This window comes from Mauremys mutica, chromosome 2 (assembly GCF_020497125.1).
Source record: "Mauremys mutica isolate MM-2020 ecotype Southern chromosome 2, ASM2049712v1, whole genome shotgun sequence".
Lineage (NCBI taxonomy): Eukaryota > Metazoa > Chordata > Testudines > Geoemydidae > Mauremys > Mauremys mutica.
This window is the reverse complement of record NC_059073.1, coordinates 25,170,717-25,188,859: the sequence shown is the minus strand read 5'-3', so window position 1 is coordinate 25,188,859 and position 18,143 is coordinate 25,170,717. Positions and strand designations below refer to the sequence as shown.

General features: G+C 45.2%; 1 protein-coding gene, 1 long non-coding RNA gene and 1 other non-coding gene across 4 annotated transcripts in view; 1 reads left to right on the top strand and 2 right to left on the bottom strand.

Annotated features, from left to right (window-relative positions):
- Nucleotides 1–2,879, top strand: part of TBC1D31 (TBC1 domain family member 31) — a 42,653-nt gene extending 39,774 nt beyond the window's left edge. The window contains exon 22 of one of the 2 annotated variants that reach the window (XM_045007173.1): nucleotides 2,461–2,879. In XM_045007173.1, the coding sequence (XP_044863108.1) occupies nucleotides 2,461–2,606 (146 nt within the window). In that variant the 3' untranslated portion in view covers nucleotides 2,607–2,879. The remainder of the gene's footprint in view (nucleotides 1–2,460) is intronic. The other variant, XM_045007172.1, reaches the window with a different exon arrangement.
- Nucleotides 2,880–8,115: 5,236 nt separating this feature from the next.
- Nucleotides 8,116–8,188, bottom strand: TRNAM-CAU. The gene has a single exon. It is a non-coding gene; the product is annotated as a tRNA-Met (tRNA).
- A 2,494-nt stretch (nucleotides 8,189–10,682) lies between these two features.
- LOC123364739 lies at nucleotides 10,683–13,953 on the bottom strand. Its single transcript, XR_006577246.1, has 4 exons — nucleotides 13,726–13,953; nucleotides 11,936–12,044; nucleotides 11,059–11,122; nucleotides 10,683–10,855 (listed from the first exon to the last, which is right to left on the bottom strand). It is a non-coding gene; the product is annotated as an uncharacterized LOC123364739 (long non-coding RNA).
- Between the last annotated feature and the right edge of the window lie 4,190 nt (nucleotides 13,954–18,143).

Here is an 18,143-nt window from a genome sequence, read left to right as displayed (position 1 = left end):
GTACTGTATTGCCACTGTTTAAGAAGACAGTGAAGCACTGTTTTCATAAATAATATAACCAGAAGCAATGAAACTGTAGAGCAGTCTCTGTGAAACACAGTATGCTTTCTAATATGCATTTTACAACCTTCCATGAAAAAAATAAATTGACAAAAAGAATTCATAAAACTATTCTGGCTATAATTCAGATACTTGTAATGTGCTTTTGGCATCCCGCACTTGTATAAGTCATTGTCAGCCTTAAACATGAATTTCACAACTTTCCATCCATTTCCTCGCTGATCATTCTATTACAACAACCCTCCACCATATTAACTTTGTCAAGGTTATCTGCATCTCCGTGCCTGTGACCAAAGTACATAAGCTTGCATCTGTTGATTTCTGGGTCTACGTCTCTCCAATAATTTGTGCCATAATCCTTATACTATTTTATATTTTAATACAATACTAATACAGCAGTTAATCTACTGATGTTAAAGTGCACTGAGATGTGTTACCACACAAGTAGCATTAACAAACCTTGCCAAGAATTTTATCATCACCACCACTGGAAGCCAACTGCCCTCCGCCCTACATTTTCACACACAGGTATCGTTTATGGCAGCATAAAAAAGCACTTATTGAAATGTTGATTGTATGTCCCTACTGTGTCTCAGAATAACATCCTTTAAATCACTGCTCCGCAGATTTATTTTGAAAGCAGAACCACCAGTTCAGGATGATGAAACCAATCAATCCCTTCAATTATGTCATGTTTTGTTAAATATGTATGCACAATTAGCTTTCACTTAGAACAGATTGTATAGTTCTTCAGGGTATGGTATTTCCTTTTTCTTACATGTTTTGATAAGCAGTGAAATAGTTAACAGTGATGTAATTTAAAGTATTATCATTGGCACCTGATTTAACACCCACTGAAATGAATGGATTGGTTCACATATCAGAGCTGTTTGAGGTTCTCTCCAAACTCGCTCAGACATTGCTGCACAGGTTACACTGAGGGCATGTTTTCAAGGTTCTCCCTGCAACCATAACAGCTAGAAACTTCTATGAGAATGTAATAGAAAATGAGAAAAGGAAAAAAGGAAAAGAAGAGATTCTGTAAAATAACTGACTTGCCTGTCTACCCCACTTTTTGGCTAGTTCTTTACATCCCTTAGGGAAAACCAACACCAGGAAACACTGTTAAGTATTAAAAAGTCACTTGTTTTTCAGGTCATATATTAGTAATTGTAAACCTATTTTCACACACATCTTTACAAATAGCATGTATTTCATATATGCATATACTAAACACGAACAAGAAAACACATTGTGAAATCCAGTTAAGACAGACTGGATATCTTTTTTTTCTTTCCGCCCCCCCCTCCCCCCTTTAAAATGAACACTACTCAACCAGTCGCCAAAGTCATCCCTAATTCCCTTTGTTTGGTGACAATGTTCTTGTGGAATTAATCTTTATTTCCTACTACTTGCAGTTTCAAATTTAGCATAATTTCCCCTTTTGAAAATGGTATGTGTGTTAACAATTGTTAACATTTAGTTTTTCCCTCTATCATTATGCATCACGGACCTTAAAATCTAATCTCCCCCTGAAATCCAGTCCTACCTGTGAAATCCGGCTAGTGTAGGGGAGAAGCAGGGCTGGGGGCTCTTATCTTGTGCTAGTCTCTAGATCAGAGGTGGACAAACTGTGGCCCACAGGCTGGATCTGGCCTGTCAGGGCTTTGGATCCAGCCGCTGGCAACCATGCCACTCCCAAAAGTGGCTAGCACCACGTCCCTGCAACCCCTGTGGGAGGGAGGGCAGAGGGCTCCATGCACTGCCCTCACCTGCGGGTACCTCCCCCAAAGCTCCCATTGGCCACGATTCCCCGTTCTTGCCCAAAGGAAGCTGTGGGGGGGGGGTGCCTGCAGGCCAGGACAGCGTGTGGAGCCCTCTGCCTCTTTCCCCTCTTCCCCCCGCCCCCCAGGGGCTGCAGGGACGTGGTGCGGAGCCAGGGCAGGCAGCCTGAGCCCTGCTGCACACCGCTGCCACCCCGGAGCCCATCCTGAACCCCTCTTGCACCCTCCACCCCAACCCCCTGCCCTGAGCCCTCTGCCTCATCCTGCCTGCACCCCAACCCCTTGCTGCACCTCGAACCCCTCCTGCACCCTAGCCCCCGGCCCTGAGCTCTCTGCCGCACTCCACACCCCTCCCTGTATCCCTGCCTTGAGCCCCCTCCCGCACCCCAACACCCTGCCCTGAGCCCCCTCCCACACTCACACCAACCCCCTGTCCCAGCCCTACCTTCATGGCCTTGCATCTAATTTCCCCATCCAGATGTGGCCCTTGGGCCAAAAAGTTTGCCCACCCCTGGATTAGATGATCATGATGATCCCTTCTGACCTTAAAGTCTATGAGTCTGAATCTTTTTAGTGGTTCGTTGCAATATTAATTTTGAGCTTCTTTCATTTCTAGTTTCTTTAGATAGAAGACGAGAAGACTTGGAATACAGAGAACGGGAATTGATGGCAGAAGTCCGAGAGCTCAGGCAAAAACTTACTTCACAGGCCCAAGCTACATATCCACTACCTCATTTTCCAGACACAAAGTGGACCGCTTAAGAAAGCACACTTCATACTTTAGCTGTGCCTTATTAATCACTGGAATTCTAAACAGTTATGTTGTGATCAAAGAGATTGATTTTTAGATTATTTATTATAAATACTTTTGGAAATAATACTTTTGTATATAAAAATAAAATACTAACTAGAAATGTTATAGTTGCACACTTCTGATTCTTCTATCCATAATGACACTTCATTCTTGATATTTTTATTAAATAAACTTTTTTTTTATTGCTGTACTACTGAACAGTCAATATTTGAGTACAAGGCATATTCTGATTACACCAATTCCCTGAAAAATCAAAGCACTGTTAAAATGATTCATTTGTCAGAAGTATTAATGGGAGTCTCTTGTGATCATTTTAATGTTTTCCATCTGTCTGTTATCTGGTACAGTCAACCTGTGGAACTCATTGCTGGGAGAAGTTGTGAAGGCCAAAAGTATAACTAGGTTAAAAAAAGAATTAGGTAAATTCATGGAGAATCGGTCCATCAATGGTTATTAGCCAAGAAAGTCAGGGATGCAATCCTATGCTCTGGGTGTCCCTAAACCTCTCACTGACAGAAGCTGGGACTGGTCGACGGCTCACTCAATAAATTGCCCTGTTTTGTTCATTCCCTCTGAAGCATCTGGTACCAGCCACTGTTGGAAGACAGGATACTGAGGTAGATGGACCATTGGTCTAATCCAGTATAGTATTAGGATTCGGACTTCACAGACAAATCTCCACAACAGTCAAGAGAAGGAATTAAGATCCTTAATTGCAGAGGGTCAGTTAGCAGCTCAGACCTCCTTACAGGCAGTGATTGATATGTTGGATATTGTGAAGAGATCCAGGCAACAGCGATGACAATGATAGGCATTGTGGTTGCAATCCTCAGGGATCCCCAAAGACATGAACTACAGACAATCTCCCTTTTGAGGACTATAATCTCTTCATCAGCAAAAGCAGCAAAGAGTCCTATGGCACCTTATAGACTAACAGATGTACTGGAGCATGAGCTTTCGTGGGTGAATACCCACTCCGTCGGATGCATCATCATCAGCAAGGCAGCTGCTGCATTACATTCTTTAAAGGACTCCTTAGCTGATGTCCCTGGGTGTATGCACACCACAAAGAAACAGGTTAAACAACCCTATTCCAGGCTGACTCTTTCAGCCCTTTTTCTATCTTCCATGCTACAGTTCATTGGAACCTCCTAGGAAGAAACAAACATTGCATAGAAAAAGCTCTGCTGCTGCTTCATCGGAAATGGTGCAGCAGATTCCTCCTTGAGGTAACCAGTTTCTCAGTTTAGATGAGAGCTGCTTAAAACCATACCCAAAGGATTTGTATCCCGTCCCTACCCAAATGGGAAACACTTATTTTATTGCCAGGATGCTTAGGCAATGTCCCCTCAGATTGTTGGAGCCTGGAAATCATCCAGGTTGGCTATTCAGTCGAGTTTCAGGCCCCCCTATTTCCCATTTACTCTCACTTTTCCTTTTCAGGGATCCTGCTCACAAGAGATGATTATAACAGGAGATAGACGTGACATTACCCAGGGTACAGTCTGGACTGTTGAACAGCTGTGTTCCCTCAATTCTCGAGCCTGGGGTGCCTTTTACACTGCTTTGCTGTGAGAACAACCACTCCTGATCTGCTCTCTCACAGCCTCCAGCATGTAAATTGCTCCCAACTATACTGTATGAGTGCTATGGCCAGCCACTCTTGAATTACACTGCAGAGCAACACCAGCAAATTCCCAGTCCCAGCCTTTCCCCCACAAACATGCGTCTTGTAGTGCCCAGCCCTCTCCTGGATAACACAAGCTCATATAAAGTCTGTCATTTTATTAATAAAAAATGATAGGCACAAATCCTGTTCTCAAATGGACTTTCCCAAACACTTCAATCCAAGCACATTGGTTTAGATAAAACAGTAAAAAAAACTTTAACTACAGAAAGACAAATGTCAAGTAATGAGGAATAAAAGTCAGAATTTAGTTGTGTTTTACATTTTATTTCTTTGTAACCAGTACCTAACTCAGGGGTAGGCAACCTATGGCACGCGTGCCAAAGGCGGCACATGAGCTGATTTTCAGTGGCACTCACTGCCTGGGTCCTGGCCACCGTTCCAGGGGGTTCTGCATTTTAATTTAATTTTAATTGAAGCTTCTTAAACATTTTAAAAACCTTATTTACTTTACATACAACAATAGTTTAGTTATATATTATAGACTTATAGAAAGAGACCTTTCAAAAATGTTAAAATGTATTACTGGCACGTGAAACCTTAAATTAGAGTGAATAAATGAAGACTTGGCACACCAAATCTGAAAGGTTGCTGACCCCTGACCTAACTTAACAAGGTAAGTGAGTTCAAAGCAAAAGTCTCTCTCACCACATGCTTCAGCAATATTACTGGCTGAATTCCTTTCTCCCAGGATCCCTCCCTCAGGCCAAAGCTGTTTCTTTGTTCCTCAGGTGGTGTGGCTGCCATGGGTAAAGAGAAAGGGAGGAAAAACTAGGGGCATGTGTTTCACATTCTTAAACCTTTTTCTCTTCTTTGAGAATCATCTCCAGCTAGATTCAGGAGACACAAAGTCTGTGGGGATGAGAACCTGGACCTGTTTCTTTGTCAATATGTAAATTTCTCACCTGTGATAGTCCCTTTGATTTTGTTGACACCTACCTGAGGTGTTGGCTAGTGATCCTGCTAAAAATAAACTAGTCACATCAGTACCAGGATTGGGAGGGGCTGGGTGTCCAGAATATGTACCCATCCATGATACTGGGCATGTTCACAGGGCAACTAGCCGCCCTTGCCACCCCGGATGCACTCTGATTTTAGCACACAAGTTCAATCAGAGCTAGCATGGGTGACTCCTAGTGCAGGCAATCACACACTCCTGCTCAAAGTATAGGCATACTCTACCTTTGATCCAAGGCACAAGAGTGCAGCTGCCAACAGACAACACACACTGATGTCCTAAGTGAATAGACCAGGAGAAACACTGTCAACCCCTGTCAGGCAGCAATCTGCTTGTGGCGTTGGTGCATCTGTTACCAGCCTGACAGCTGGGCACCTACCAGACTACAGAACACTAACAAATCACCTGAGCAGGAAGTTTTCAGAAGCTCACAAATGGACTATAAAAGCCTACCATTCAGACAGTTTTTCAAAGGTGGGGTCATCTTCACATGGGCTTATTTGCTACAGAAATAAACCAAAATTGTCCCACCTTATGTTCCAGGGGAGACCCAAGTCCAGGATCTCTCCGACACATTTGTCATTCCTCAACCTCCTGCCCAGGTCCGATGTATGCAAAACCAACCAGGAATTTGGTAGGAAGGGCCAAACAACTATTTTTTTCAGCATTAAGTGCCTTTATTAATGCTGGGATCAGCTTTTTATTCTGTGTTGGTGGGCCTAGCATAGTGGGATCCTGGTTCATGTGGTGCTATGGCAATACACATAATAACAATACATACAGCATTATAGGTGTTCATAGCACTTTGCAGGCAAAAACCCCCACACGACACCAGGTGAAATCCTGATCCCAGTGACACTGAAGGCAAACCTATCCCTTATTTAAATGAAGCCAGGATTTCAACCATTGTCTCTGCCCTAAATGGCCTACCAATGTAAGGGTTTTTACTCTCCTGTCCCCAGGCTTGGTCTCCCCTGCTCCCTGCCTTGCTCATCTGTTCCCTTGATTCTTACAGCTACCATCTAGCTCAGGGCAGGCAAACTATAGCCTGAGGGCCGCATCCGGCCCTCCAGACATTTTAATCGGGCCTTCACGCGCCTGCTGCGGCGGGGGGCGGTCCGGGGCTTGCCCCACTCTGTGTGGCTCCTGGAAGCAGTGGCATGTTCTCCCTCCAGCTCCTATGCTTATGGGTAGCCAGAGGGCTCCTCATACTGCCCCCGCCCCAAGCGCCACCCCTGCAGCTCCCATTGTCCGGGAACTGTGGCCAATGGGAGCTGCAGGGGTGGCACCTGTGGACAGGGCAGCGCGCAGAGCGCCTGGCTACACCTCCGCTTAGGAGCCTGATGGGAAACATGCCGCTGCTTCTGGGAGCTGCTCAAGGTAAGCGCTGCCCGGAGCCTGCACCCGACTCTCTCCCACCCTCTGAACTCCCTTTGTCCCAGCCCAAAGCACCCTCCTGCATCCCCAGCCCCAGCCCAGAGCCCTAACCTCCCCCCCTCCCGCCCACATTCCAACCCGCTGCCCTGGCCCGGAACCCTCTCCTGCACCCTGAGCTCCTCATTTCTGGCCCCATCCCAGAGCCTGCAGCCAGAACCCTCACCCCAACCCCCAATTTCACGAGCATTCATGGCCCGCCATACAATTTCCATACCCAGATGTGGCCCTCAGGCCAGAAAGTTTGCCCACCCCTGATCTAGCTGCTGCTCCCCTCAGCCCAGTCAATATACTGCTGCTAAAAATCCTCCGCCTCCCCTGCCTCTCTGCTCATTGATGTCGCTCACTTCACCACAGGCACGGCCTCCCCTGCGCGCACGCACACACACACACACAGCATGAAGGGCAGACTTCTCGGCAAGGCCCTACCCAGCTCCACTGAACCACCTGCTCACCACCTGCTGTACCTGCCTGTCGCCTGCCCCCTCTCTTCCATGTTCCCCCGCCCCTTCTGCATAGACCAGTCGCCAGCTTTCCATATGTCTTGTGCCCCCCCCTCCGCAGAGCTCAGGCCTCCTGGCAGTGCCCTCTGTGAGATTACTGGACACAGACCCTGGCATCAGGGCTGACCTTAGCATGCCCACCGTCACCCTGGGCATGCCAACTATACATCGGGGCTAGGAGACCAAACACGTTTTGCAAACACCCTAGGGCCAGCCCGGCTTGGTGTGCTTTGGGCTTGGGTGATTGCGGCAGGGTCTGGCCTGGTTTGTACAGCTCCTGGGGACAGAGACCGGCAATGCCCCCTGCAGCTTCCCCCCGCTGGTACAAGGGCCCGTGCTTTGCTGCTGAGGGCGGCTGAGCTGTCACCCGCTGAGCCAGCACAGCACCACAGCCTGCCACAAACGGGCACCCCGCAGGCCTGCTAGTGACAGCCAAGCTCTGCCACTTTTCACCAACATCAACAGGGCCCCGCAGCCAGCCGACAAGCCCCCGGTGTGTGTGGGGGCCATGCCAGCCTATGGCATGGGGGAGCTGGGACAGATAGAACCGGAGGGGAGGCGTGACCTGCATGGTGGGGGCAGAGGGTGGGCTCAGTGCAGCGTGTTGGGTGACTGAGATCTGCAGGGTGTTGCTGCAGCAGGGTGCTCCACCCCCCCCCCCCTCAGTCACTGCCCCCCATCACCCCCCCACCAGCCTGGGCCCCTGCCACCTGCAGGCTTTTATAAGCAGGATTTTGTAGGCCAACATGGTGGGGGTTGAGCTAAGTGCCTCGGCCTTGTAGCCCCCTCCTCGCAACCCCCGGCCTCCCAGGGCTTCTGAAACCCAGCGACCGAGCACAAACCAGCGTTGGGAGGAAGGGGAAAAAAAGCGCCGCTGCCCCGTGTGAGGATCGAACTCACGACCTTCAGATTATGAGACTGACGCGCTACCTACTGCGCTAACGAGGCGGCTGACAGCAAAGGCCCCGCACCGCCCCTCGAGCCCGGCCGATTCGCCTTGCAGCGCTGCCACGCCGCTCCCGCAGCCCCTGCCTGCCTGCGAGGGGCCCGGCCCGGCTCCCCGTCCGGCGCCGCGGGGACAGCGGCGGAAACGGAGCTTCCCCGCGCAGGCGGCTGCGGGGCTCTGGCCCCACCGGCTGCTCCCCAGCAACACCCGGAGACGACTCATCCCCCTGCTGCTCCGCTTCTCCCGCCCCAGTGCCCGGCCCGCGGCTTCTGCAGGGCGCGGGGACCCGCCGCAGCAAAGCGCCTGTCCCGGGAGCCGGGCTCAGCCGCACGTGCCCCTGGGGCTCGGCCGCTGGCGGGGCGCTGCTGGGACACGTGGCTCCGGAGGGGGGGACCCCCCCCCTTTGGCCGGGGCAGGGGGGGGCAGTTTGCCCGACCCCTAGTGCTAGGGGAACAGGAGCGGCGGGGGGGGAGGGGTGCCGCCAGGGGCAGCTACAAGCGTTAGTGAATAGCCGGGAGGCGGCTCAAGGGGCGGGGTGGGGGCCCAGCTACAACCCCCCCGCCCCGTCAGTCCCCCCACGCAGCTGCAGCGTTACCCGCAGCTCCCAAGGGAGGAGGGGACGGTGCCTCCAGTGACTGTTCAGAAACGTGGCGAACGCTAAGACACGGGGTCCTGCTCGCTGAGACAACCCCGCGGTGTGCGCACAGCAGCGCCCCCCGCCCCCGCGAGACGCGGCCTTGCAACGGGGGGTCTCCTATGGGGCAGCCCCGCTGCCCCGAACAGCTGCGTGGGCACGTTCCGTCTCAGTCCTGCCCACGCCTCATTGCGCTACGGGGAACCGAGGGATTGTGCAGCCCCTGCTCTGGTGTGACGAGGCAGGACACAGTCCGCTGCGCGTTAACAGAGGCTGGCTGTGCACGAAGCGCTGAACGTCCTGGGGCTTGCTGACTCCGCTGGATCTGACACCACCACCCGTGCAACACAAACTGCTAGGAGCAGCAGCAAAATCCCTGTGCATTTGGAACTGATGCATTCAGCTGGCACAGAAAGGAACAGTGGCTTAACCCTCCTGAAACTGGTTGTTTGTGCTGCTTTAATGAGCTTTTCCCGTTTTCTCTAACATAATGAGCAACGGGAAAACGATTAGATTTTTTTTAAGCCACGAGAAGCGACTTTAATGACTGTATATGTTCAGTTTTTAACTAGATTGATTCATGTTGAGAGGGCGCTGTTTTACATGACTAATTAATTATGCCAAATAATTTTCCAGGCACCTACTTGCACTTAGCAGGTCACTGAATAATTACTTTCTGGCACTTCTGATGTAGCTGCTCGCCTATGCTGAGTGCAAACTCGTGTTTATTAAAGGCAAATAATCAACTGTTTCTTAGAGACCAGCACATAGTAAACTAGTGTAATAGAGCAGGCAGGAAAGACTCCAAATCCACTTCTCCTTCGGAACTTTAGGGGTGGCATCTTCCACCCATTTATTTATTAAATAAAAATATGAAATCATTAATATTATGATGTATTAAGAGTGTCATTTATCAATAACAAGCATATTTTCTGTTTTATTATTAATTTACATTAATTCATAAAGCAGCCACCACTGTAGGATCTGGGCTACATTTACACTGAAAATATTACGACCTATAATGTCTAGATGACACAGTGGTGAAAATATTTGTGCTCAGCTGCATTCGTGGTGAATTACTGGTCTCATTTTCTCTAGCTTAGCCCAGCCCCCAGAGCCCTCAACACCTTATTTGCAAGCTCCTTATGTCTAGAAGTTAGGTCCTATCTTGTAAGTTGCTCCACATGATCATGATCTCAGAAGGACACTCATGTGGAGTAACTTGCAGAATCAGGGACCAAAATAGTAAGTGATGCATAGATGCGGAAACTAGAGGTGTGGGAGGTGCTGCAGCACCCCCAGTTTTTATGTGGGGCTCTGCTCCCAGTCCCACACAGCAAGTTCCGTTCGCAGGTGTAGTGGCAGAAAAAGTATCTGTGCAATTTTGCTACCCAGTAGCAGCTTCCCCCATGCAAATATGGCCTTTTTGGCTACCTATCAGAACGTGCTGTCATCTAGTCCAGCACTAGCTAATTCGGAGGGATGAGGGTTTACCTTGAGACAATTTGCAATTGATGTTTTTTATTATTGTAGGGTAAGAATGAGAAAGACACTTTTGCATTCAGTGACAGGGTGCTGTGCTGACTCACCTTTGCATTTTTATATCTCATTTTGTCTGTGACTAAGTCTAAAATGAAGTGAGATCTGGGGTACTGAGGGTAGCAAATTGTGGCAAAGTAGTCCCCATTCATCAGACTTCACTACCCCTGGACTGGTGACAGTTGCATGGGTGCCTTTCGCATCCTCTGGGCCAGGGGTAGTGAATTCGGAGGGATGGGTGCTTGAGAAGTATTTTTCTAATTTTAAAAACGTTTTTATTTATATACCAGATTATTATTATAAACAGTTTGATTTTTGTTCCAAGATGTTTTTAATAACAAGCATTTACACATAATGTAATTTAAAAAAAAAAAGAACTGAAATATGCACATTTTTTGCACTTGTATTCTTTCTTCTCATCAGTCATGTTTTCTTGATTGGTTCCTTCTGGAATACAGGGCATATGTGCCCACCTCTTGCAAGAGACGTACTAGACCTTTGATAAGTAACAATTGAGAAAATGAAATCACAGAAGTTATGATGTTACACAATTTCCATTCACTCATGCTATTCCTTCCACATGTAAGATTACCTAAAATATGCATGATGAAAATGTTTACTGTTGTGGAAATTTTACAAGAATCCTGATCCTTAGGCGGATTATGGCATGTGTTTCTGATACAATTTTATGTTTCTTACCATCATGTAATCCTCACTTTCCTTTTCACAGTTGACAAGTATGTGCAGTAGTCCTCCACGCTTTCTGAAAAATCAATAAATGTTGTGATACTTAAAGATATTGATGTAGAGACACCATTACAGAACCAAACCTGTGAGATATCTTAATACCCCACTTTAGGGGTATTAAGATAACAGTTATGTGACATAATTCCACTCTTCCTGTTATCTTCACATGGGCCTAATGAGTCCATAGTACATGGGAGAAAGTTATTACCTGACTCCTTCATTAGAACAATAGCTATTTGTCTTCTAAATGAAGTATTAGCCTCTGATGTTGTTTCTACTGAACTGATGTCTTTCTGCTGCAAATACATTTCTGCAAACTAACAACACTTCTATTTACAAAAAACCATCATAATTACCAGAAGTGAAAGGTTGCTGGTCCAGCATACCGGTAAGAACCAGCCACCAGTACCGGCCCGTACATGGTTGACATTACAGTGCTGCCATGGCAGTGCTTTATGCTTTAACGTTGCTGCCCCCTTTAGCTCCCCCCGCATCAGCAGCCCTGCCATAGGGTCTGGCAGTGCTGCTGGATGCCACCAGCAGGGCCGCCGACAGTGGGGGAGCAAAAGGGGCAGCTGCCCTGGGAGCTGGCGATCTAAAAGGGCCTGGAGCTCCTGGCCACTGCAGCAGCAGCTGTCAGGAAGGACTGGCTAGGGGAATCTGGCTGCCCAACCCCACCCCTTCTGCCTGAGACCCCACCCCTTCTTGGGGCCCAGAGCCCACCCCACACACCTTGGCAAAGACACCGGCACAGTGCACACGGGTAATCTTTCACCTCTGATATTTACACATCAATAACAAATTATAATGGCAATTTGGTATTCAATACCTTTAAGATGAATGGCCCGCAGTTGTGTCCATCTCTTTGTCTGGTACGCTGTACAATTTTACTCTTCCAATCAGATGAGGATTTGCTAGTTAATTGTTTGATGAAGTATCTGAAATTCGTAGAGAGTACAGTAGCGGACTGTATAAATGAGCTTTTCTTCCTCCCCCTCCTTTTTTTTTATTACAGTTTCTGTACATGTTTAGCAATCCTTTCTATCTCTAATTAAATGATTGCAATGACTTATTGCTCATTCATATATATATATATATATATATATACACACACACACACACACTTACTTTCATATTATTGTCTCACTCTTACACAATGTATCGCTTGATTTGCTGTGCCCCATGTTGCTAACAACACCTTCTCACTCATGCAACATGCTACTGTTTTGGGTCCACAGTCTATGAAGTAGTTAGCCAGACTCAAATCACACAAGTTCACTCAAAGTCCGTTAGTAAGCATATTCAGGACGTAGGCAGAGTCAGAATGGGGTGACCTGACATCTGGTGGTGAGCTGTGAAAAAGGACTTCAGGGGCTGATCTCGTTTGCATGGGCACACCCACCCTGCCTAGCATGATGGACTGCTTGCCCAAATGGTCACTTTGGCTGCAGTAGGATCCCCTGTCTCTTTGTTATTGGGGCAGGAGTAATAAAGGTTGTTATCCTGGTTATGTGAATCCAGGACAGTAGAACTGTACTTGGCATTTTATGATGGAGGGACTCGCCCTCAACTAAGTAGCACTCACTAGGTAAGGGATATGGGTTCCAAAACCCAGTGAACTGAGGGGATATTAGTGCAGATATATGTACCTAGCAGCGTGGGTGCTGGCTGATGGTCTTTAAACACTGCTTACCTATCTGCTGTGCAATAAAAGCTAATTTTGACTCCATTAGAAGTCTTATTGCATTCTACATAGCTGAAGTCATTGATACCTGGGTCTAAGCTTTAGACCTACTGTGGGCTAGTGGGGGTCTAGCACTGAGGGACCCTGACTCTCAGCTAAAATCACTGAGTGCTGAAGTTACTGAGAGCTGTGTTAAAGGGGGTGGGGGCTGAAGACAAGTTGTTGAGTAGCTAGTAGAGAGGCCTGGTTAGTGGAGCAGAGCAGCTAGTGGTGAAGACTGCAGCAGAACCCCATGGAGAGGTGTGGCAATAAGCCCCAGGGGAGCATTAATATTGTGCCCCCCCCAAATACCTCCCCCACTTCCACCCAGGCTGGGAGGTAAACTCTGCAGATGAACTTCTGGACACGGGGGGCTGCACTGACCAAGGACAGAAACTGTGGGTGAGGTGACCGTTGGGTTGCTGGACTTAAGACCCTGAGGGGAAAAGGACACTGCCAAACTTACTTGGGGGTGGGTCTTTTGCTCATGGTTTGTGTTATGAATCCTGTTTGTGGTGTTTCCCCAACATAATGCCGCATTGTTTCCCTCCTTTATTAAAAGGCTTTTGCTACACTCAGACTCTGTGCTCGCGAGAGGGGAAGTATTGCCTCCTAGAGGTGCCTGGGGGATGGTATGTAATTGTCTCAAGTCACTGGGTAGGGGCTCGAGCTGGTTTTGCATTGTGTTATTGAAGCTGAACCCCTAGATACTGAACCCAGCCCTTGTTGCTGCCAACTCTGATGGGCAGAAGGGTTACAAGTTCAAGTACAGGCTGTTTCAATTTTTCTTTGTAGCTAACAGGAAGACATTAGTCTCACTATTGTTACTTTTACAGTGTACATGAACTCTTACTGTGAAAATATTTTCAGGAAATGTAAGTATCTAAAAAAATCACCTCCAATTCCTCAGGCATGTTCTTTCATATCTCATCTCATCACACAAGGGGTCAATTATTAACAATTCTTTTGTTTTCATCAATGCTATCTGTAAGTGTAAATATATGTACAAATTATATTGGTAATGTGATGATTTCAACAATTTTATAATGATTTCCCAGAAAAACATTCCATTAACATTTGTAATGTCTCACTAACACACAAGAGAAAAGCATATTGTGAATTAATTGATCAAATCATTACCGACTGTATTCTTCCAAGTTACATTAACAATAGAATTTCACAGTAGCATTTTATTTTTCTTGGAATGACAACATAGGAAATTATATCACTGCTACCCAGCTGTGTTACAAATCTTACATAATACCACATTTAGTGCCCATAATCCCAAAGTACAATAGAAAACATTTTACCGCAAGAACCCAATGTCCTGGTGTGTAGTAAGAAAGCAATAATATATCATACTGAAGAATTCCACTCTGTATTCATTGAGAAAAAAATTAGAAATGCAAGTAGAGTTTCCAGTGAAGCAAATCATGAAAATGTAGATTATACTGTATTTCCCAATTTCATTACATGGATTACTATCACAGTACTCATTCCACATCAAACATAGCATTGTAGTTGCTGTTTCACACTGTGTTTAACTGACTGAATGAAAATGTGCTTTGCTCATGCTATGTATGAAAGCTTGGTAGCATTTACCTTCACTTTCATTTGTGTTGCTCTGCCTGAGAGAATGACAGTGGAAACTACTGATGAGATGGCTTGTACCTGTTGACAGTCAACCAGGTTATTAATGCATTAATCATTCTGGCACATAAAGAACATAATGAAGTTAATATAGACAGACATGCAAGGGATCCTTAGTGTTACAAATAAGATATGAAAGAGAGTCATGTAAAAACAAAAAGATTTGTAATCAATGTGCTCTGTCTTCCTTAATGTAAAAACTGACTAAGCTGTTCACATACTTATGTTTAATTCATGGACCCACTGAACTGTTTAACAAAACTAATGTGGCCCTCAACACGTCAAGGATTGTATGTCAGATATGTACCTCCAAATACATTTCAGTACATGTTTGGCAGCAGTAAATACACTGAAATGTTGCAATTTCAGGTTTATATTGATATTTCAAGGGTATTTGGACTTAAATATGTTGTACCACATATTCATGTGATTGTTTATAAATTGTATCAATAAGTACTTTCATGTACCATCACAGTAAGTGGCCTACCTTTCCACCTGTTTTCTCGACCACGCAACTCAAATATGCATCAATAACCTACAACACATGATGAAAGAAAGGGAACAATTTTAAATAATATTTGATCAATCAATCCTGTTGCCATACATGTTTAGTGGTACTTAAATTTACCTCATCCCTTATCCAGCTTCTTGGTTTCAGGCAATGAAATAAAGAGCCATACAATTTGATTTTTCTCACTTTGGCCTCCAGTCTCTGGGTGTTTGCCAGTCATTACAAATTTGATTAGAAAAAAAAAAGTAACACATATTACATGCATGGTAATACAGTTTTCTTTTTCTCTGTTTTACTACTGTGAATGCTGCCACTTTGTACATGAAAACCTTTAACATGCTTCATAAATGGAACTATGTTAAAAACCTGTTTAAGAAAGGTGTGGTAACCAATTACCTTTCAGAAACCATTGGTCATCTTCTCCATCCTCCATAAGCATGTTATCAACATTGTCATCATCATCACTTGTATCATTGCTTGAAACATCTTGCCCTATATACACCTCTTCCATTGCTGTGACCTCATGTTTTTCACTGTGCTGTTATGAGAAATGCCATCCATTTTCCCAATCTCTTCTGAGGGTGTTTTTTGTTCAGTGTCACCAATAGCAATTTCAATTCTGATGTTTTCCTCTGATCTGCTTTCAGCACATAATGTTGGTGGCTCTTTAAATGGTTTTAAGTGTGCAATACCGTACATGGCTCCTAACAGTTTCCCTGAGATGGTTTGCAATTTAACTCTCTTACCCTCAACAGTCTTAATTTTATATAGTCCCCAATAGATAGTTTGCAGCGGTCCTCCTTTTCTTGTTCTTTCTCGCATTCAGTAACATAACACAGTCCCCAACATCAAATGTTACTTCCCCATATTTAGAAGTCTTTTTTTTAGCATCTGTTGTTTTTCTTGTGCTTTAGAAATGTTACAAAGAGCCAGTGCAATGTCAGCATCATGTCTAGATTTCATATTTATGCTGTACTCTTTGCAGAAATCTTCCCTGAATTTATTTATATCTGGGAGCTTTGTAAACAAATGGAGAAGAGGTGTTTGTAAAATGAAGACACACAGAATGCCATATGTACATGAAAGCAGCTGGTACTAACACACTTACTGTGTAAGTCTCTGAGACTTCTTCTGGAAACACCGGCTCATCGCAAAACATTAGTCGAAAGCATGACATTTTTGTTGTTGCGTGTACTTTAGTTTGCAAAGAAAACAAAATGGGCTCAAGGAATTAATCCTAATTACTCCCAGTGTCATCAAGCATCTTCCGCCATGCTCTGTAACAAATGATGATTGACAGGTTTCAGAGTAGCAGCCGTGTTAATCTGTATCCGCAAAAAGAACAGGAGTACTTGTGGCACCTTAGAGACTAACAAATTTATTTGAGCATAAGCTTTCATGGGCTACAGCCCACTTCTTCGGATGCTTAGAATGGAATATATATTGAGGAGATTTATATACACATATACAGAGAGCATGAAAAGGTGGGAGTTGTCTTACCAACTCTGAGAGGCCAATTAAGTAAGAGAAAAAAAAACTTTTGAAGGGATAATCAAGATAGCCCAGTACAGACAGTTTGATAAGAAGTGTGAGAATACTTACAAGGGGAGATAGATTCAATGTTTGTAATGGCTCAGTCATTCCCAGTCCCTATTCAAGCCTAAGTTGATTGTATCTAGATTGATTTGTTTGTGGGGAAAAAAAAGCACACGTACAGTCTTGACTGAAACAAATTATACATAATCAAAAAGGCGTAATACATTGAAAGTATTTTTGATTATGTAACACATAGATTGTGAAGACTTTGTAGTGAGTTGCATAGTACACTCTACTTGCTACTAGTACTGTAATATTCCCACCCATTCACTTACCTTTTGATGGATTTATTAGCATTTTCAGCCACGCCATTAGTTTGTGGGTGGTACGGGCTGGTGAAGCTGCATTCTGTTCACAATCTTTTGCAAATATACAGGTTAAACTGAAAGAAAATAAGTTGCACAATCAACTTACATACAGACTTATCTTATGGAATGTTCCTTTGCCTATTTGCCCTTGCTTTTATGTGTAATTAGCAACAGGAATAGCCCATCTTTTAACATTACTATTGGAAACAAGTTGTTTTGGGGTTTTTTGATAGATATGAAGACACTGCCAAAAAAGGTTATAGCAACTCTGACGGTGACCAACAGCAGTTTATCAAAAAAAGGTATGGTGATTGTTCTCAAACAGTTGTCAAAAACAATGTACGTTTAATAAAAAAAATCGCAAGGGCGATGAAACCTATGTTCACTGTCAGCTATCTGTGACCTGATAGTGAGGTTGAATACATAGTAAAAGTAACCCAGGGGGGAAAAAACCAAAAACAAACAAAAACAAAAAAAGTCATTACCTTATTATTGAATTCAGGACCAAGATCTGTCAGTATCCGCTGTGGGCATCCACGTCAAACAACCATTTTGTACGTGCTGTTTCCACTTCCAAAAAAGTCAGCATATGAGGTGGCAAAGGCTTCCACCCATCTTGAAAGATAATCTGTGGCTGTCAGTATATACCAGTATCCATTCTTTGTTGCTGATAATGGTCCTATTAAATCCATTCCCACCAATTCCCAGATCTGAGTGACCTACATGCAAGGGTACCAGTTAGTCATACTTCACATTTTTCTTACTAAATGTTCTTAATAAACCCATGTCATAAGCAGAGAACACAATGTAATATGGTTACAACAGCCACAATCAGAATGTAAAGCCCACTTTTAAAAACAGAAGAAAGAAAAACAAACAAACAAAAAGAAGTAAGGGAACGGGTTAGGAAAAACGATACAAGAGGAAAGTTGAAGAAATAGGCCCAGCCAGTGCAAAGGAGCAGTAGAGGTTATTGCTGCACTGTGCTTTGCCACGTGTATGCATTGCACTTGTTTCAAAAATCAAGGCCTGATTGTACAGCAGTAATAACAGTAGCGTAGCTAGGGGGAGAGCGGGGGAGCGGCTGCTCCCCCACTGAGCACAAGTGGCACCTTTTCAATTTCTTGGCGCCTTTTTACTAATCTGGGGGAACCATTAAAAAAAACAAAAAAGCAAACCAAAAAAAAAAAAATCACACCCCTCACCCGGCGGTGCTCCGGTCTTTGGCAGCACTTTGGCGGCACTGAAG